Genomic DNA, 22,457 nt, shown 5'->3' with positions numbered 1-22,457 from the left:
TTGATTTACACAACAGGGCTACCACTTTGAAGGTGAAACAAATGAGAATTAAGACAATAAAACTGAAAACTTGAAATTGCATAACTATTCACCCCCCCAAGTCAATACTTTGTAGAGCCACCTTTTGCAGAAATTACAACTGCAAGTCTCTTGCGGTATGTCTCTATAAGCTTGGCTCGTCTAGCCACTGGGATTTTTGGCCATTCTTCAAGGCAAAACTGCTTCAGCTCCTTCAAGTTGTATGGGTTCCGCTGATATACAGCAGTCATTAAGTCATACCACAGATTCTCAATTGGATTGAGGTCTGGGCTTTGACTAGGCCATTCCAAAACATTTAAATGTTTCACCTTAAACTACTCAAGTGTTGCTTTAGCAGTATGCTTAGGGTCATTGTCCTGCTGGAAGGTGAACCTCCGTCCCAGTCTCAAATCTCTGGAAAACTGAAACAGGTTTCCCTCAAGAATTTCCCTTTATTTAGCTCCATCCATCACTCCTTCAATTCTGACCAGTTTCCCAGTCCCTGCCAATGGAAAAACATCCCCACAGCATGATGCTAACACCACCATGCTTCACTGTGGGGATGGGATTCTCGGGGTGATGAGAGGTGTTGGGTTTGTGCCAGACATAGCGTTTTCCTTGATGGGCAAAACGCTCAATTTTAGTCTCATCTGACCAGAGTACCTTCTTCCATATGTTTGGGAAGTCTCCCACATGCCTTTTGGCAAACACCAAATGTGTTTGCTTATTTTTTTCTAATAGCAATGGCTTTTTTCTGGCCACTCTTCCATAAAGCCCAGCTCTGGAGTGTACGGCTTAAAGTGGTCCTATGGACAGATACTCTAATCTCCACTGTGAAGCTTTGCAGCTCCTTCAGGGTTATTTCTTTGGTCTCTTTGTTGCCTCTCTGATTAATGCCGTCCTTGCCTGGTCCGTGAGTTTTGGTTGTCGGCCCTCTCTTGGCAGGTTTGTTGTGGTGACATATTCTTTCCATTTTTAAAATAATGGATTTAATGGTGCTCCGTGGGATGTTCAAAGTTTCTGATATTTTTTTATAACCCAACCCTGATCTGTACTTCTCCACAACGTTGTCCCCTCCTTGGTCTTCATGATGCCGCTTGCTTGGTGGTGCCCCTTGCTTAATGTGGAACAAGCTCCCTCACGACGCCAGGACAGCGGAGTCAATCACCACCTTCCGGAGACACCTGAAACCCCACCTCTTTAAGGAATACCTAGGATAGGATAAAGTAATCCTTCTAACCCCCCCCTTAAAAGATTTAGATGCACTATTGTAAAGTGGTTGTTCCACTGGATATCATAAGGTGAATGCACCATTTTGTAAGTCGCTCTGGATAAGAGCGTCTGCTAAATGACTTAAATGTAATGTAAATGTTAATGGTGTTGCAGGCTCTGGGGCCTTTCAGAACAGGTGTATATATACTGAGATCATGTGACAGATCATGTGACACACAGGTGGACTTTATTTAACAAATTATGTGACTTCTGAAGGTAATTGGTTGCACCAAATCTTATTTAGGGGCTTCATAGCAAAGGGGTGAATACATACAGTTGAAGTAGGAAGTTTACATACACTTAGGTTGGAGTCATTAAAACTCGTTTTTCAACCACTCCACAAATTTCTTGTTAACAAACTATAGTTTTGGCAAGTCGGTTAGGACATCTAATTTGTGCATGAAACAAGTAATTTTTCCAACAGTTGTTTACAGACAGATTATTTCACTAATAATTCACTGTATCACAATTCCAGTGAGTCAGAAGTTTACATACACTAAGTTGACTGTGCCTTTAAACAGCTTGGAAAATTCCAGAAAATTATGTAATGGCTTTAGAAGCTTCTGATAGGCTAATTGACATCATTTGAGTACGGAGAGAAAAAAAATGTATGAAATGTATGCATTCACTACTGTAAGTCGCTCTGGATAAGAGCGTCTGCTAAATGACTAACATGTAACATGTTGAGTCAATTGGAGGTGTACCTGTGGATGTATTTCAAGGCCTACCTTCAAACTCAGTGCCTCTTTGCAAGACAGCATGGGAAAATCAAAAGAAATCAGCCAAGACCTCAGAAAAACATTGTAGACCTCCACAAGTCTGTTTCATCCTTGGGAGCAATTTCCAAACGCCTGAAGGTACCACGTTCATCTGTACAAACTATAGTACGCAAGTATAAACACTGTGGGACCACGCAGCTGTCATACCGCTCAGGACGGAGACGTGTTCTGTCTCCTAGAGATGAATGTACTTTGGTGCAAAAGGTGCTAATCAATCCCAGAACAACAGCAAAGGACCTTGTGAAGATGCTGGAGGAAACAGGTTCAGAAGTATCTATATCCATAGTTAAACAAGTCCGAAATTGACATAACCTGATAGGCCACTCAGCAAGGAAGAAGCCACTGCGCCAGACTACGGTTTGCAACTGCACATGGGGACAAAGATCATACTTTTTGGAGAAATGTCCTCTGGTCTGATGAAACAAAAATATAACTGTTTGGCCATAATGACCATCATTATGTTTGGAGGAAAAAGGGTGAGGCTTGCAAGCTGAAGAACACCATCCCAACCATGAAGCACGGGGGTGGCAACATCATGTTGTGGGGTGCTTTGCTGCAGGAGGGACTGGTGCACTTCACAAAATAGATGGCATCATGAGGAAAGAAAATGATGTGGATATATTGAAGTAACATCTCAAGACATCAGTCAGGAAGTTAAAGCTTGGTTGCAAATGGGTCTTCCAAATGAACAATGACCCCAAGCATACTTCCAAAGTTGTGGCAAAATGACTTAATAAGGACAACAAAGTCAAGGTATTGGAGTGGCCATCACAAAGCCCTGACCTCAATCCTATAGCAAATTTGTGGGCAGAACTGAAAAAGTGTGTGTGAGCAAGGAGGCCTACAAACCTGTCTCAGTTACACCAGCTCTGTCAGGAGGAATGGGCCAAAATTCACCCAACTTATTGTGGGAAGCTTGTGGAAGGCTACCCGAAACATTTGACCCAAGTTAAACAATTTAAAGGCAATGCTACCAAATACTAATTGAGTGTATGTAAACTTCTGACCCACTGGGATTGTGATGAAAGAAACAAAAGCTGAAATAAATCATTCTCTCTACTATTATTCTGACATTTCCCATTCTTAAAATAAAGTGGTGATCCTAACTGACCTAAAACAGGGAATTTTTAGTAGGATTAATTGTCAGGAATTGTGAAAAACTGAGTTTAAATGTATTTGGCTAAGGTGTATGTAAACTTCCAACTGTATGCACGCCCCACTTTTACGGGGTTTTTTTTGGTTAATTTTTTTAAACAAGTTATTTTTTTCATTTCACTTCACCAATTTGGACTATTTTGCGTATGTCCATTACATGAAATTCAAATAAAAATTCATTTAAATTACAGGTTGTAATGCAACCAAATACAAAAAAAACGGAGAGGGGATGAATACTTTGGCAAGGCACTGTAAAATATTTAATAGCTAATTTGTCACATTGTGAAGATATTTTGGAGAACAAACCTGTCAGATTCTTCAGTTTGAAACAGTCATTCAGCAAGTGCAGAACCAAGGCCTGCTGTGCTGTGAGGGTTAATTATAGAACAGATCGTGATCAGGGCGAGAGAGAGAAACAGAGAGAGAAACAGAGAGAGACAGAGAGAGAGACAAAGAGAGAGAGAGAGAGAGAGAGAGAGAGAGAGAGAGAGAGACCCAGAACGCTCAGGAGCTGTTTAATGTGTGGTGCTTTGTCTCCACCTGCTGTCCAACAGGAGTACTGTAGTTTACAGAGAAATAGTTCCCACTGATACAGAAACAACACGGCCCTAGCCGGTCAGCTACATGATACAGCAAAATATGACTTTTCTTATTCCTTGCTGGGTGCAGGGAAGCGGGGCCGCCGGAACAGTGTTGGCTCCTTGGACAGTACCATGGAAGTAAGTCTGGTATAGACGGGGAGGGGGGGAGACGGACGGATGGCTCTCATACCCCCCCCCCCCTCCATTAAATGGCATGATGCTTCTGGATGTTTCTCAATACCCTGCATGGTACTATTCACTACTGGTTGATATGGTTGTGGATTGAAATGGCCTAACATGCATGTGATTGCCTCGCCAGTTGCTGGTAGGATTGCACTAAAATTGAATTCCAATAAACTCACAGTGTTGGGGAAGCTACTCTGAAAATGTAGTTGACCAAGCTACCAATTACTTATACAGTGGAAGAAGTTGAGCTACACTAATGCCTCCCTTAAGAATTTACTAATTAATTACTAATAATTAACTGATTTACTATTAACTAAAGTTAATATCTAAATTTGAAATGTTAGAGACCACAAAATTCAAGAACAGATGACTCTATAGTAAGATGTTAACAAAATGTGTAATGTGGCCTATTAAACACAACAACTATGTTTCAAATGAGAATTAGGCACATCTAATGCAGAAAATGAAAGGAATTCTTGCCTATTTCACCCATACTTAATTTTACTTTTGCAAAAACAATAGTGTGTAGTTCCAGTAGTTAGCTACACCGCTACATGGTAAAACAGTAGTGTGCAGTTCCAATAGTTAGCTACACCGCTACATGGTAAAACAGTAGTGTGTAGTTCCAGTAGTTAGCTACACCGCTACATGGTAAAACAGTAGTGTGCAGTTCCAGTAGTTAGCTACACCGCTACATGGTTAAACAGTAGTGTGTAGATAGCTACACTGCTACATGGTAAAACGGTAGCGTGTAGTTCCAGTAGTTAGCTACACCGCTACATGGTAAAACAGTAGTGTGTAGTTCCAGTAGTTAGCTACACCGCTACATGGTAAAACAATAGTGTGTAGTTCCAGTAGTTAGCTACACCGCTACATGGTTAAACAGTAGTGTGTAGATAGCTACACCGCTACATGGTAAAACAGTAGCATGTAGTTCCAGTAGTTAGCTACACCGCTACATGGCTAATCCCTGCCTTGATTTGAATTTAGTTCAACTACCACCAAGCTACTGCAAAATGTAGTTAAATTACAAGTTGAACTATATGTTGTTCACTACTCCCCAACACTGTAAACTCATTGATGTAAAGTTGTCTGTTTTTATGTTTCCTAACAGGCTGTGCATGGAACATGTTATGATAATTGCATGTGAATTTTGTTATTTAACACCTGTCATCAATGTCTGTATGTGTGATCTATCCACATAATGATCAAATACAAACTTTACTGACTCGCCTATCTTCTCTCTCCTCGTCTCTTCTCTCCTCTTTTCCTGTCTTCTCCCCTCCTCCCTCTTCTCTGTATCATCCCTCCTCTCCTCTCCACTCTCCCTCCTCCCCTCTGTCTCCCCCTCTCCAACTCCCTCTTCCCCTCTGTCTCTTCCTCTCTCCCTCCTCCCCTCTGTCTCCCCCTCTCCAACTCCCTCTTCCCCTCTGTCTCTTCCTCTCTCCCTCCTCCCCTCTGTCTCCTCTCTCCTCTCTCCCTCTTCCCCTCTGTCTCTTCCTCTCTCCCTCCTCCCCTCTGTCTCCTCTCTCCTCTCTCCCTCTTCCCCTCTGTCTCCTCCTTCACTCTCCCTTTCCCCCTCTGTCTCTTCCTCTCCTCTCTCCCTCTTCCCTTCTGTATTGTCTCTCCTCCCTCTTCCCCTCTGTCTCCTCTCTCCTCCTCCCTCTTCCCCCTCTGTCTCCTATCTCCTCTCTCCAACCTCCCCTCTGTCTCCTTCTCTCCTCTCTCCAACCTCCCCTCTGTCTCCTTCTCTCCTCTCTCCAACCTCCCCTCTGTCTCCTCCTGTCCTCTCTCCCTCTTCCCCTCTGTCTCCTCCTCCACTCTCCCTCTTCCCCTCTGTCTCCTCCTCCACTCTCCCTCTTCCCCTCTGTCTCCTTCTCTCCTCTCTCCAACCTCCCCTCTGTCTCCTCCTGTCCTCTCTCCCTCTTCCCCTCTGTCTCCTCCTCCACTCTCCCTCTTCCCCTCTGTCTCCTCCTCCACTCTCCCTCTTCCCCTCTGTCTCCTCCTCCACTCTCCCTCTTCCCCTCTGTCTCCTATCTCCTCTCTCCCTCTTCCCCTCTGTCTCCTCCTTCACTCTCCCTTTTCCCCTCTGTCTCCTTCTCTCCTCTCTCCCCCTTCCCCTCTGGCTCCTCTCTCCTCTCCTCCGTCTCCTATTTCCTCCTCCCTCTTCCCCTCCTCTCCTTCTCTCCTCCTCCCTCTTCCTCTCTCCTCCTCCCTCTTCGCCTCCTCTCTTTTCAGGGCTCCATCATTAACAGTCCCAGACCTCACCAACACCACGACATGGCTGGTGGTGTAATGCCACCCGGCAGCTATGACATCCAAGACTACCGGCCTCACCGCCCCATCCTGAGCCCCGGAACGGGGGTGGGGGGTGGGCCGGGGCTAAATCATCACACCGCTACTGGGACGACGGCACTGGGTCCCAGCAGCGGAGACCGAGGGGGGACGGGAGCCCCGGGGAACGGGTCTGGAGGGGTAGGGGGCAGTGGAGGTTCCTTCCTGGGTTCCCTGTTCGGGAGCAAACGCTCCAGCACCAAGCCCCCTGGACCTCTCCTCCCTCTCCTCCCACCTGGGCTGCCACACTACCCTGCACCTGTCCCCCCGCCCACCACCGGCGGCCCACCCCCACACTCCCCCTCCTCCCTCACCCACTCCGACGCAGGAGGGCCCTCCAAAATCCAGGCCCTGCACGCCCAATATTGCTACAACAGTACCGCAGGGCAGCAGCCTCCTCCGCCCTACCACCACCACCACCGCTACCACGCCCAGACAGGGCCCGCTCCCAGCCAGCCCTCCTCCACCGCCCATGGGGCCCCTGGGCCTCATATCCTCCACAGGGGCCCCATGGTAGGGGTCCCCAAGAGGCCGGACCCCGGTCCCGCTCCCTCCCACCCCCAGCTCCAACAGCTGTCCCAGGTTCAGCTGGCCCAGCTGCAGCAGCATGGTGTACAGTGTGTACAGGGTCACGGGGGATGCTATACCAACATGGGGGTCTCTATGGGGGTAGGCTGCCCCACTCCGCCTCTTTCACCTCACCCCCCTCGCTCCCCGGGGCCCGCACCCCTTACCCTCTACCACACATACTCCACACACGGTCGGGGAGGAGGAGTAGGAGGAGGCGCCAAGCTCCCTCTTACTCTCTCACACTCGCAACCCCACCCTCACGCCCACACCCACGCCCCTCATCGTACCGCTCTTACCCACAACCACAGCCCCCATCCCGGCTTGTCACTCAGCCCTCACCCCGGCCTTTCCCACAGCCCCCATCCCGCACAACACCCCAAGCACCAGACTCACTTTATCTTCGCTGCCCCGCCGCCCCAGACCCCCATCGCACGGCACATCCCCCAGTCTGCCGCTCACGGCCAATACCACCCTCAATACCCCCCGCTCTCCTCCATACCACCTCCCCCTTCACACTCCCCTTTACCCCCCCCTTCCTCCCCAAATACCCCACTTACCCCTATCTCCCCTTACGCCCACCCCCTCCAGCAGCAGCCCGCCCAGCACCAGGGAGGGCAGCAGGGTTCTGGAGGGGGCAGCAGCAGCACGGGGACGGGCAGCACCACCAGCTCCAAGTCCAAGCCTATCAACCGCATCAGCACGGTGGTGTGAGTGTCAGGAGACGCAACAAACCTCCCAGACACCAGGGGACACCGCTCGTCAGACTGAGGTCGACAGACCAGAACAACTACAGGTTTAAGAGTGGCCACGCCCAGATCATCCAATATGGCCGCCGGCGCTCTGGGAGAGGCAGGAGGCGATACTTGCTCAGGCTGTGTTACTTCCACCTCCGGTTCCCTCACAGATTCACATTCAGGTAGAGAGGAAGACATGAATTGTGAGGGGAAGGATATAACCTTCTTAACTGTTAGGCCAAGAGAGAAATTCCCCCTCTTTGGGCCAAGGGCTGACACTGATCACTGGCCTGAAGTCACAGGCAGGGCTACATTATCACGAGACCATGAGCCTCATGTCTTCTACACTGACACACTGAAGAGAGAGAGAGGATGACTAGTCAGCTGTTAGAAGAGAGAGAGGAAGACACTGACACACAGAAACTCCACAGACCGATCTGCATGAAGATATTCACATACAATACCAATGTTGATGAGGATGTGACGCTTCTGTGGGGGGGCATGTTCTGCATGACCTCGTGTTGCCAGAGGAGGAGAATATGATGACAAATGGTGCCAAACCTGGTGAACCAGGAAGTGGACTGGAAGTGGATTGGTGAATCAGGAAGTGACATGGCCAGTGTCTGCCTTCTTACATCTTAAATCTCCATGTTGTTGTTGTTGTTGTTGTTGTGTAATAAAACAGACATGCGTACTTTCAGTCTGGTCTCATAGACTAGACGTAATAAAGTAAGCGTATATCCGGGACACTCAAGTTAGTATGATATGTTATGTTTGGTATGGTTACATAAGACAGAAGGTTACATAAGACAAAAACGAAATGAGGGTAATTGGTCAGGTGGATCGCTGGGCGTATATATAACGCAAACGTGTAGCAACACCAAGGTTGCGTGTTCGAATCTTATCACGGACAACTTCATTATTTTAGCAAATTAGCTACTTTTCAACTACTTAGCATGTTAGCTAACCCTAAACTTAACCCTAACCCTTAACCCTTAACCTTTATTAACCCTTAACCTTAACCCTTACCTTAATAAAGGGAAATGTCAAAATTGTTCAACTTCATATTCATCATCTCCAGCACCACCAACATATGACAAATTTACGCATTTCTATGTTTTGTAGTAAAAAAAGTGTTTCCAATGGCATCATCGGTGTGCATTGTGTGATTTTAACCAATTATGAGTTGGCATTGCCTACTAATTGTCCTCTAATTGGTTGATGATGTCATTAGAAACACATTTCTTCCTCTGTCTTTTTCACTAAAAAACATAGAAACGTGTCATTATTACATATGTTGATGTTGTGATGGTGCTGGAGATGTCCCTTTAACCCTAACCCTTAGCCTAGCTAACGTTAGCCACCTAGCTAAAGTTAGCCACAACAAATAGGAATTCGCAACATATCATACCTTTAGCAAATTCTTTACATATTGTACATTTGCAAATTCACAACATATTGTACGTTTTTTTTCTTCCCATATTCACAAACTATCATGCAAATTGTAATTTGTAACATATCATACGAAATGGGTGACGGACATCCACAAATTAATAAATACCATATGACACGTAATTTATCATACTAAATGGAGTGTCTCAGATTCACGTACAGAATAATATGAAATACTCTGAGACCAGGTTGGTACTCACACTGGTTGAGATCAAGATCACAGGTTGAGTCGAATGCAGGTGTATTTTAAACAACTAATGTTTGGTTACCAATGAAACAAAGTGGCAAAATGAAGAGAAACGCAACATGTGCAGAAAGGTGTAAGAATTTAGAAAAACATTTTTGTAAAGATATTTTGAAGAAGATTTTGTAAAGAGTAAGGCTCGAGAAGTGTGTGAAAAGACAACCAGTGTGTTACTTGTTGACACAAGTGTGAATATGGCCAGCAGGGTTACTAACACACACACATACATATATATATATATGTAGCCGTGCATGTGAAACACTAGCATCATTCCAGTTAAGTACCGATGTAAACATTTGATGGAAAGATTTGTTTTGCCTTCTGTTCCCCGCTGTGTTGTTGAACCAGCAAGGCCAGAGTCACGTCTACAGTTCCAGCATCATACTATTAGGCCGGGGTTAAATCCGATCGTGCTTTGCCGGCAATGTTCTCTCGTTCGCTAAGACTGCATTAACAGTAAACCGCATATGTCGGCTCAATCGGAAATTACCTTTAAATGGCCCTTAGCCACCTTTAAATGGTCGAAGGGATTGAATCCTGGCCTAGGTCCACTTGCTAGTAGATGGAGTGTCACATCATAAACCTTCCCCAATAAAGTTTTACTTTATAAACACTTCTCAATTAGTGTTACTTCATAAAACCTCCCCAATCACTCGGGACATGACAAAAGGTGAAATGACCAGTAGAACTATCAAATATTTGTGAAGTATTTTCTTTGAATATTACTTTCGTACAGTGGAATAAGCCAACCATACCAGTCTACAATCTGAATTAATATACCTTGGGGCTTTTTTTTCCCCACACAACAGTTTTAATAAATTGTATTGGAAGTTTGTGAATAACTACTATCCACGATCATTAGACTTTAATGTAAATTACTATATTCTTATATACATTTGATTGTACTTAAAACATGTGCAGTGCAATTTGTCCTTGGTATAAGAATATTACGTTTCCACACTGACAATTAGCAATTGACATGGAATAACACATAAGTCGCCGTTTATGTATAGACTGTAGTTTTCACCAAAAAAATGCAATTAAGTCAGAATATGTGTAAAGTATATTACTGTAAAATACTGTCAAAACAATCATTATTCATGCATTAGCTCCCTCAATACTTTCACTAATTCTATAAAAACTATTGTTAGTCAATGAAAATGTAACATTTTACACTTTATTTTATTTCATTTCCACTAACTGCTATGATTACTATATATTTTTTTACAATGCACCCAAGAAAATCTAGAAAATGTTTTCCTTCTCAATATATATTGGTATTTTAACTAACACTTTCTGTTTACTGTATAAAACTGGCTGCTTATAAATATCTATTTTTGGATGGAGAAAAACAAATATTAAAAAAACAGTATGTCCACAGGCCCTCCTCTTAGACAGAGGTCATACTTGAGAAGAACAGGTTCCTCCTCTTAGACAGAGGTCATACTTGAGAAGAACATGTCCTCCTCTTAGACAGAGGTCATACTTGAGAAGAACAGGTCCTCCTCTTAGACAGAGATCATACTTGAGAAGAACAGGTTCATCCTCTTAGACATATCATACTTGAGAAGAACAGGTTCTCCTCTTAGACAGATATCATACTTGAGAAGAACAGGTTCTCCTCTTAGACAGAGGTCATACTTGAGAAGAACAGGACCTGTAGAACTCTTAGACAGAGGTCATACTTGAGAAGAACAGGTCCTCCTCTTAGACAGAGGTCATACTTGAGAAGAACAGGTCCTCCTATTAGACAGAGATCATACTTGAGAAGAACAGGTTCCTCCTCTTAGACAGATATCATACTTGAGAAGAACAGGTCCTCCTCTTAGACAGAGATCATACATGAGAAGAACAGGTTCCTCCTCTTAGACAGATATCATACTTGAGAAGAACAGGTCCTCCTCTTAGACAGAGATCATACTTGAGAAGAACAGGTTCCTCCTCTTAGACAGATATCATACTTGAGAAGAACAGGTCCTCCTCTTAGACAGAGATCATACATGAGAAGAACAGGTTCCTCCTCTTAGACAGATATCATACTTGAGAAGGTTTTCGTGGTTGATGACAGAATTGTTAGGATTATCTACGACGACGATGAAGATTCCTACTGATGCTACTATTGCTATTGTTGGTACCGTTAACTATTGTTTAGTGCTAGTGTGTTTTTGATTTTATATATATATATATATATATATATATATATATATATATATATATATATATATATATATATATATATATATATATTGTGTTTTAAGATGCGATTGTTTATTTGGTTGGTCAGGTAACCAATGGAACTTCTGGGCCATGTTCAGTTGCCAAAACGTTATTGAATGTCGCAGATAGAAATGCCATTCATAGAGCCGCCATGATGCCTTATTCCAAACACACTATCAGAGAGGCATGTCTGTTCTACATGGCGTTATTTATATCTGAACGTTCCAAAACGTTGCATACTGTTGAACGCGCCCCTTATTTGATGTTGGTGTACAGTTACTCACTAGCCAGAGGCGCTAATACCCGCTTGCTAAGTAACCTACAGTAGGTGTTCATATTAATAAATAACTGGACTAACACACACACACACACACACACACACACACACACACACACACACACACACACACACACACACACACACACACACACACACACACACACACACACACACACACACACACACACACACACACACAGGATCTCCTTAGTGTGGAGGTGTTGCTTTGTCATACAGTTTTGTAGTTTTGCACACAGGCCATCCGTTAGTGCCTCTCGTCCAATCCCACTGCAGTCCCGCCCACTTCCTGTATCCCTGCTACCCATTGGTTCCACTCTGCACCCCAGTGGTCTGACTCTCGCACCCCCACCCTGGAACCTCGCCCTTCCCCTCCCCAGACCGTCTCCCGCACCACTACTACCCTCTCCCGCTTTCTGATTGGCTGGCCCAGGGCTGACTGAGAGAGACTGTGTTCTATATCACAGCCTTTCATATAAGATTCTGCTCTGATCACCCCCCCCCCCCCCCCCCCCCCCGCCACTGCACTTCAATGCATCCTGACATTACACACTCTGTACACCAGAAGCTGTCATGCTCTGTGGGGAGGCTTATGTAAGATATAGGAAGGAGAGAGGGATGGAGGGATGGAGACTAGAGATGAAATGACCACAGATCTAGGGGTTTAAGTGGTCATTGTATTGACGTTTCTCTCTCACTCTCTCTGAACAGAAATTAAACGTCTTTTCGATATGATATTGTGATTCCTGCATGTTTCACTGAATGGAGCTGTTTTACAAACATAATATCTATTAATAATACTGATACATGTACTCCGAAATGGACTGTATTTTCCACGTGTCTGTAACTACACAGGAAATGGACTGTAATTACTTGCGTGTCTGTAACTACACAGGAAATGGACTGTAATTACTTTCGTGTCTGTAACTACACAGGTAATGGACTGTAATTACTTTCGTGTCTGTAACTACACAGGAAATGGACTGTAATTACTACGTGTCTGTAACTACACAGGAAATGGACTGTAATTACTTTCGTGTCTGTAACTACACAGGAAATGGACTGTAACTACTTTCGTGTCTGTAACTACACAGGAAATTGACTGTAATTACTTTCGTGTCTGTAACTACACAGGAAATGGACTGTAATTACTTTCGTGTCTGTAACTACACAGGAAATGGACTGTAATTACTTTCGTGTCTGTAACTACACAGGAAATGGACTGTAATTACTTTTGTGTCTGTAACTACACAGGAAATGGACTGTAATTACTTTCGTGTCTGTAACTACACAGGAAATGGACTGTAATTACTTTCGTGTCTGTAACTACACAGGAAATGGACTGTAATTACTTCCGTGTCTGTAACTACACAGGAAATGGACTGTAATTACTTTCGTGTCTGTAACTACACAGGAAATGGACTGTAATTACTTTCGTGTCTGTAACTACACAGGAAATGGACTGTAATTACTTCCGTGTCTGTAACTACACAGGAAATGGACTGTAATTACTTTCGTGTCTGTAACTACACAGGAAATGGACTGTAATTACTTTCGTGTCTGTAACTACACAGGAAATGGACTGTAATTACTACGTGTCTGTAACTAGACAGGAAATGGAGAAATAGACATGTTGTGTATATCTCGAGGGAGGAGAGGAGAGGAGAGGAGGATTGTTAAATTGAATCAGTATGTTGTGTCATACGGAGAAGGCATTCTTTTAAAGATAGACAATATCTATGTATTTTTTGCTGTATATACATACTGTATGAATTTTGGTTTCAAATGAAAATGCAGATATATATATATAAATATATATATATATATATATATAAAAAAAAAAAAAATATTTATTGCTCTTATAATATAAAACCTGTTCTTGCTGTTGGAAAATATAATGTTTGTGTTTTCATTTGTAACATCTGTAAAGGAACCATGGTACGAATATCATACGTGTGGAACAGACAACCCAATGGTCACCTCTTTTCATATGGTCCTTCCTTCAACATGGATTTGGTTTTCGATTTACCAGCTCAATTGGATATAAACAGACCAAGTAATGGGGGTTATGCATCTGTGACTGATATAATAACACACCAAGCGATGGGGGTTATGTATCTGTGACTGATGGGGGTTATGTATCTGTGACTGATGGGGGTTATGTATCTGTGACTGATATATTAACACACCAAGCGATGGGGGTTATGTATCTGTGACTGATATATTAACAGACCAAGCGATGGGGGTTATGTATCTGTGACTGATATATTAACAGACCAAGCGATGGGGGTTATGTATCTGTGACTGATGGGGGTTATGTATCTGTGACTGATGGGGGTTATGTATCTGTGACTGATATAATAACAGACCAAGCGATGGGGGTTATGTATCTGTGACTGATATATTAACAGACCAAGCGATGGGGGTTATGTATCTGTGACTGATATAATAACAGACCAAGCGATGGGGGTTATGTATCTGTGACTGATATAATAACAGACCAAGCGATGGGGGTTATGTATCTGTGACTGATATAATAACAGACCAAGCGATGGGGGTTATGTATCTGTGACTGATATATTAACAGACCAAGCGATGGGGGTTATGTATCTGTGACTGATATAATAACAGACCAAGCGATGGGGGTTATGTATCTGTGACTGATATAATAACAGACCAAGCGATGGGGGTTATGTATCTGTGACTGATATATTAACACACCAAGCGATGGGGGTTATGTATCTGTGACTGATATAATAACAGACCAAGCGATGGGGGTTATGTATCTGTGACTGATATAATAACAGACCAAGCGATGGGGGTTATGTATCTGTGACTGATATAATAACAGACCAAGCGATGGGGGTTATGTATCTGTGACTGATATATTAACAGACCAAGCGATGGGGGTTATGTATCTGTGACTGATGGGGGTTATGTATCTGTGACTGATGGGGGTTATGTATCTGTGACTGATATATTAACAGACCAAGCGATGGGGGTTATGTATCTGTGACTGATGGGGGTTATGTATCTGTGACTGATGGGGGTTATGTATCTGTGACTGATATATTAACAGACCAAGCGATGGGGGTTATGTATCTGTGACTGATATTATAACAGACCAAGCGATGGGGGTTATGTATCTGTGACTGATATAATAACAGACCAAGCGATGGGGGTTATGTATCTGTGACTGATGGGGGTTATGTATCTGTGACTGATGGGGGTTATGTATCTGTGACTGATATATTAACAGACCAAGCGATGGGGGTTATGTATCTGTGACTGATATATTAACAGACCAAGCGATGGGGGTTATGTATCTGTGACTGATATATTAACACACCAAGCGATGGGGGTTATGTATCTGTGACTGATATATTAACACACCAAGCGATGGGGGTTATGTATCTGTGACTGATATATTAACACACCAAGCGACGGGGGTTATGCATCTGTGACTGATGGGGGTTATGTATCTGTGACTGATATATTAACACACCAAGCGATGGGGGTTATGTATCTGTGACTGATATATTAACACACCAAGCGACGGGGGTTATGCATCTGTGACTGATGGGGGTTATGTATCTGTGACTGATATTATAACAGACCAAGCGATGGGGGTTATGTATCTGTGACTGATATAATAACAGAGCAAGCGATGGGGGTTATGTATCTGTGACTGATGGGGGTTATGTATCTGTGACTGATATAATAACACATCAAGCGATGGGGGTTATGTATCTGTGACCTTTCTCGGGAGGCGATTCTAAAATGCATTTTTAGAATCTTCGGTGACTTTACGTGGACTTGTGGAACGATATAACGTATTAAATCCTTACTGGTTACTTTTCCAAGCTGTCTACCAAATCAGGTGTCAGCCTCTCCATTATGACATTGGGATTGACATTAAAGTCTCAAAAACATGTTTAACAACTACTGTATAACGTTGATATAATGGAGGGTCAGTCCTTACGTCCGTTGCTCTGTCTATGATTTTGAGAGTGGTTATATTTCTCTAGGCCCATCACACATCGTTTTACCAACAAAAAAAAACGAGACGGGGTCACCACTTTGTTATTGTTTTAATGAAGGATTCTATCTTAAAATACACATTAAACCCCCCCACCAACAAAAAAAAAACAAGCATATCTTCAGAACAACACAGCTGAGTATGTCGTACTGCACATCACATACTGTAAAACTGTTCGTATTCGACAAACGTTGTTACGGACATGGAGATTTTTGATCCAAAACCGAACAGCATGTATGTACTTATTACTGTAAAAGAAAAGCTCTAGTTACACTGAGCAACACTGATGTGGACAGAGATGTCCACAGGAAACACTGAGGGGCAGGGATTCGATCTGATCTGCTTTGTCAATAATAAGGCGATCGGATTGAATCCGGCCCTGACGGATTATTAATTGATTGAATTTATTTGACAATTTGTTCAACACGTATATAAGGGCGCATCAGCCTGTGACGCCTCCACAGACAATTTCAGAAAATCATCGAGCATAACACAATAAAGCCTAGTAGGAGTATTTCCATTGGAGTCTTTGTGGTCCTAATGAATGACTAATTAAAGGTATTTTAGTTTTTCTCTCCTTCTTTCTCTCTCTCTCGCTCGCTCACTCACACACGCACAAACACACACAGAAAATAAATACAGAAAAAGATTCTGGTAAATATTGAGAATACAGTCTTACGTCTTACGTAAGATCTCATTTTTCAAAACGATGGAGGTACTTTGTTACATCAAACAACCCTTCTCCTGTTAGCTGTTTGAGAACAGTCAACTGGGATAGACCATCCACCAGGCACTGCAGTCAGTGTCCCAAATGGCACCATATTCCCTTTATAGTGCACTACTTTTGACCAGGCCCCATAGGAAATAGGGTGTAACTGTAGAAGGGCACAGACTTCAATTCAACGTCTATTCCACGTTGGTTCAACAAAATTTCATTGAAATGACGTGGAAACAATGTTGATTCAACTAGCGTGTGCTTTCTCTGTGCCATTATTTCAGTCAGGTTGTGCTTTTCTTTTCTCTCTCTCTTTTCTCTCACTCATTCTCTCTCACTCTTTCTCTCTCTTTCTCTTGCTCTCTCTCTCACTCTTTCTCTCACTCTCTCCCTCTCTTGCTCTCTCTCTCACTTTCTCTCTCGCTCTCTTGCTCTCTCTCTCTCTCTCTCTATTGAGCTTATCTCTTTCTCTCTCCATCCCTCTTTAGCTTTCTCTCTCTTTCTCTGTGTCTCACTGACCCTTAATACAGAATACTCATTCTTCTGTGTGTGTCAGGGCTACCTCCCCTCTGCTTTTAAGCTTGTGCTACAATGGAGAAAATATTGTCTCTCTTTCTCTGTGTCTTGCTGTCTGTGCTTTAAACCTCCTCTCTTTCTTTCGCTCTTACACCCAATCCCCAAAGTCCCAAAGCTTGTAACTCACTCCACTGTAGAGTTCTCCTCTCCTCATCTCCTCCTCTCGCTCATCTCCTCATCTCCTCCTCATCTCCTCATCTCCTCCTCTCGCTCATCTCCTCCCTTCTCGCTCATCTCCTCATCTACTCCTCTCGCTAGTCTCCTCCTCTCACTCATCTCCTCTCCTCATCTCCTCCTCTCGCTCGTCTCCTCCTCTCCTCCTCTCGCTCATCTTCTCTCCTCATCACCTCCCCTCCTCCTCTCGCTCATCTCCTCCTCTCCTCCTTTCGCTCATCTCCTCCTCTCGCTCATCTCCTCCTCTCCTCCTCTCGCTCGTCTCCTCATCTCCTCCTCTTGCTAGTCTCCTCCTCTCCTTCTCTCGCTCATCTCCTCCTCTCCTCCTCTCGCTCATCTCCTCCTCTCCTCTTCTCCTCCTCTCGCTCGTCTCCTCATCTCCTCCTCTTGCTAGTCTCCTCCTCTCCTCCTCTCCTCCTCTCGCTCATCTCCTCCTCTCACTCATCTCCTCCTCTCCTCCTCTCGCTCATCTCCTCCTCTCGCTCATCTCATCCTCTCCTCCTCTCCGCCTCTCACTCATCTCCTCTTCTCTTCCTCTCGCTCATCTCCTCATCTCCTCCTCTCGCTCATCTCCTCCTCTTGCTCATCTCCATCTCTCGCTCATCTCCTCCTCTTGCTCATCTCCTCCTCTCCTCTCACTCACTCATCTCCTCATCTCCTCCTCATCTCCTCCTATCTGCTCTCTCGCTTCCAAATCTCTAGTCATTTACTCAGAGATGAGGTTTGGTCATGTGTGTAACCACTAATGAATTACAGTCTTCCTGACATGGTATGATGTGGTTATATCTCGCTTGGTTTTCCTCTCCTAATAAGACTATATAATTTCACACCGTTTTCTCTTTATATACATCAGTAAAATGGGTTTCTGGGATTCATTAAAAAAAAGAAAACGTATTAAATAAATACTTAATTAAAACAGAAAGCAGCTAAAATATGAAGCTCTGCACTGTACACATTCTATAAGCTGAAAAAACTGTGTTTATTCCATACTATCGCCAGGACGACTAAAAATCGTATATAAATAGCATGATAGTCATCTTTATATCCCTCCATCTCTAGTAATTAATTCACTTCCTGTGGATGAATCACATGTTGACCTACAGTATGTTTACAATGCGTACATGATTTACAGTGTAAATCTCTCTCTCTTCCCGCTCGGTCTTCTTTAGTCCTCTTTAAACAATGTTATTTCTCATTCAATTCTACCATTTAGCTGCCAATTCTGTTCCTCTCTCTGTCCATATTATGTAAACTCTTTCTGTTTGTTGTCCTGCATCTCCTCTTGGGTTGGATTTATTTTACATCCTTCTCCCTCTCCTCATCACACCGTAGTAACAGAGCTGGGGGTTGTAGACCCTCTCCTCTCCTCTCATCCTCCCATCCCTCCATCACACCGTAGTAACAGAGCTGGGGGTTGTAGAACCTCTCCTCTCCTCTCATCCTCCCATCCCTCCATCACACCGTAGTAACAGAGAGAAGAGAATTATACACCTTCTTTCCATCCGGTGACCTGGATCCATGAGCGAGTAGTTCCTGGATGGTGATCCAGTTATCCAGGATCCTCTTGTTCCTCTTCTTCATGAACTTCTTCTGGCTGAGGGCCAGGATACTGGGACTACCACCCATCTCTCCCTGCAGGCCTGGAGGTCCTCCTGCAGCCTTCCCGTCCGTAGTTCCCCCGTGTGGCTCTCTGTCCCCCTTCAGGTATTCCAGCCGGCTCTGCATCATGAACTCACGGCGCTGCCGGTGCTCCCTGGCCCTCAGCAGCTGTTGTTTACGCTCCTCCTTCGACCAATAACGTCCCTGCTTCATCTCGCTGACCGAGTCGTCGTCTGTCGTCATGCCGCTGCGCTCTTCTCGGATCTTATTGGCCCGGGCTTTAAGGAGGCGGTCCCTCACTGGTCGCTTGGCAACGTAGCGTGTCCCGTCGCTACGGATCTTCACCTTACGGATAAGATAAGATAATAGGGTTAGCGCAATAGGTTATAGATGCATCAAGGCTATGGCAAAAGCAGGGTACATGCTTACAATTTAATTGTACCATGAAAGACATATAGAACCAAAAACTATCAATAAATAATGAATGGTAACACTTTACTTGACACCCAGCGGTGTCAGCTGACATAACCATGTCATAACCATGTCATAATAGCAGACATAACCTGTCGTAACCATGTCATAATAGCAGACATAACTTGTCATAACCATGTCATAATAGCAGACATAACTTGTCATAACCTGTCATAACAGCAGGCATAACTTACATTTACGTCATTTAGCAGACGCTCTTATCCAGAGCGACTTACAAATTGGACTTGTCATAACCATATCATAATAGCAGACATAACTTGTCATAACCTGTCATAATAGCTGACATAACTTGTCATAACCATGTCATAATATGATCATAACACTGTCATGACCCATATATTTACACCTGTTGTGACATATTGTGTTATTTTATGGCTGGTTATGACACCTACATAAGAGTGTCAAACCCCCCAAAATCCTACCACACAAGGCAAAACATTCCAGTACACCATAGCCTACTTGTCAACAGTATATTTATGTTATATAACATTTCCTGAAATTGACCATGTTAAATTATCATTGTAATTTAGCAAACATTTCAGGAGCAGGACAAGACACCCTCTTGTTGACTGATGACTGTTATAAGGGCATGTACTAGAGAGAACTATCTGGCTTATATGGTTATGATGGTCATAATGCTTCATGACAGTGTCATAAAGTGTATTTTCTTAGTCCAAGTAAAGTGACACGGGATGGTCATAACGCTTGTATTTTCTGCCAGGTATTTAAAATATGATGGGAACAAATTATGACTGTAAACATAATTCCTGACAACAACAACAACAAAGGACTTCAGAAACAAACTTTCAAACGAAAGGAAACTTCCTGGTTGGGAAAAATACATTTGATTAAATGTGGGTTTTGACAATCTTATGCAGATATCTTAACCAGCCATAGAATAGCGCAATATATGTCACAACAGGTGTAAATATATGAGTCATGATGGTCTTATGACCATATTATAACAGGTTATGATAAGTTATGACAGCTGTTATGACACTGGGTGTCAAGTAAAGTGTTACCAATAATAAAATATCAAATATCAACATTTTATGAAAGCCTTTCCTGCTGAAAGGTAAATATATAACCTGCAGTACCTTCCACTCCATGCGAGGTGAAGCCGGCCCTAGCTGCAGAGGGAGGTGTAGGGGGAGGCCTGCGTGGCTGTCCTGGGCCTTGGTGTTGTCTGCTGGGGCACCACTTACACTCCTGGGACTGGCCTGACCACTGCTGCCCGCTGCAGCCCCTCTCTCGCCTAGACCCATCCCCAGGACCATGGCTCGGTCTACATAGTCCAGGGATTCGATCCGGACCTCCGGGTCGCTCGACGGCAGCTGCACGCAGCTCTGGTAGCGTTCCGGTGCCGGAGACTTGTTGCCTTGGCGACGCCGTGTGAAGTATGGGCTGGACTCTGCGGTTCGACCCCCTGACCTGTCGTGGTGTGTGGGGTTAGCTCTGGGGGACTTCCGTCGGGGTGTTGTGGTTGTTCCGCCGTCAGCTATCCCCCTCTGTGATGACGACCCCACCCCGACAACGTCATCCCCCCGGGTCAGAGACCAGAATTTAGGATGGACGGGGCTTGTGCTGGCGTTGGTCATTTGGATCTGGTACTTCCTGCATGAAAGAAAGAAAGAAAGAAAGAAAGAAAGAAAGAAAGAAAGAAAGAAAGAAAGAAAGAAAGAAAGAAAGAAAGAAAGAAGAAAGAAAGAAAGAAAGAAAGAAAGAAAGAAGAAAGAAAGAAAGAAAGAAAGAGAGAATACTCTCTCATAGGGAGATTTTCTTTGCAAAAATAGAGGTATTCCTGTGTTAAGAAAACAATAATGTTTTAACCAGCCTACTGATTTACAGGATATTATACAGCACAAGACAGACAACACTTCTACAGCGTAAACAGAATCAATAGATGATCTATACAGTATCTATACCCTAATCAATGGATGATCTATACAGTATCTATACAGAATCAATAGATGATCTATACAGTATCTATACAGAATCTATAGATGATCTATACAGTATCTATACAGAATAAATAGATGATCTATACAGTATCTATACAGAATCAATAGATGATCTATACAGTATATATACAGAATCAATAGATGGTCTATACAGTATCTATACAGAATCAATAGATGATCTATACAGTATCTATACAGAATAAATAGATGATCTATACAGTATCTATACAGAATAAATAGATGATCTATACAGTATATATACAGTATCTATACAGAATATATAGATGATCTATACAGTATCTATACAGAATAAATAGATGATCTATACAGTATCTATACAGAATAAATAGATGATCTATACAGTATTTATCCAGTATCTATACAGAATAAATAGATGATCTATACAGTATCTATACAGTATCTATACAGAATCTATAGATGATCTATACAGTATCTATACAGAATCAATGGATGATCTATACAGTATATATACAGAATCAATAGATGATCTATACAGTATCTATACAGAATCAATAGATGGTCTATACACTATCTATACAGAATCAATAGATGATTTATACAGTATCTATACAGTATCTATACAGAATCAATAGATGATCTATACAGTGTCTATACAGAATCAATAGATGATCTATACAGTATCTATACAGAGTCAATAGATGATCTATACAGTATCTATACAGTATCTATACAGAATCAATAGATTATCTATACAGTATCTATACAGAATAAATAGATGATCTATACAGTATCTATACAGAATCAATAGATGATATATACAGTATCTATACAGAATCAATAGATGATATATACAGTATCTATACAGAATCAATAGATGATCTATACAGTATCTCTACAGTATCTATACAGAATCAGTAGATGATCTATACAGTATCTATACAGAATCAATAGATTATCTATACAGTATCTATACAGTATCTAAACAGTATCTATTCAGAATCAATAGATAATCTATACAGTATCTATACAGTATCTATGAATTGTCTACACAGTATATATACAGCATCTATAGAGTACCT

The 22,457-nt window shown here is 43.0% G+C and overlaps 2 protein-coding genes across 2 annotated transcripts in view; one reads left to right on the top strand and one right to left on the bottom strand.

The window, feature by feature from the left end:
• Nucleotides 1-8,329, top strand: part of LOC106572946 (IQ motif and SEC7 domain-containing protein 1) — a 44,995-nt gene extending 36,666 nt beyond the window's left edge. The window contains exons 11-12 of the mRNA XM_045696519.2: nt 3,894-3,943; nt 6,230-8,329. Coding sequence (XP_045552475.2) covers nt 3,894-3,943; nt 6,230-7,606 — 1,427 coding nt within the window. The 3' untranslated portion in view covers nt 7,607-8,329. The remainder of the gene's footprint in view (nt 1-3,893; nt 3,944-6,229) is intronic.
• Nucleotides 8,330-15,914: 7,585 nt separating this feature from the next.
• Nucleotides 15,915-22,457, bottom strand: part of LOC106572942 (PDZ domain-containing protein 4) — a 55,668-nt gene continuing 49,125 nt past the window's right edge. The window contains exons 10-11 of the mRNA XM_014147535.3: nt 20,533-21,049; nt 15,915-19,288 (exon numbers count right to left, since the gene is read on the bottom strand). Of these exons, the coding sequence (XP_014003010.3) occupies nt 18,800-19,288; nt 20,533-21,049 (1,006 nt within the window). The 3' untranslated portion in view covers nt 15,915-18,799. The remainder of the gene's footprint in view (nt 19,289-20,532; nt 21,050-22,457) is intronic.

The sequence above is a fragment of the Salmo salar genome, chromosome 15, assembly GCF_965601325.2.
Source record: "Salmo salar chromosome 15, fSalSal1, whole genome shotgun sequence".
In the NCBI taxonomy this organism is placed as follows: Eukaryota; Metazoa; Chordata; class Actinopteri; order Salmoniformes; family Salmonidae; genus Salmo; species Salmo salar.
The sequence above is the reverse complement of the archived record's forward strand: the minus strand, read 5'-3'. Positions and strand labels throughout refer to the sequence as shown.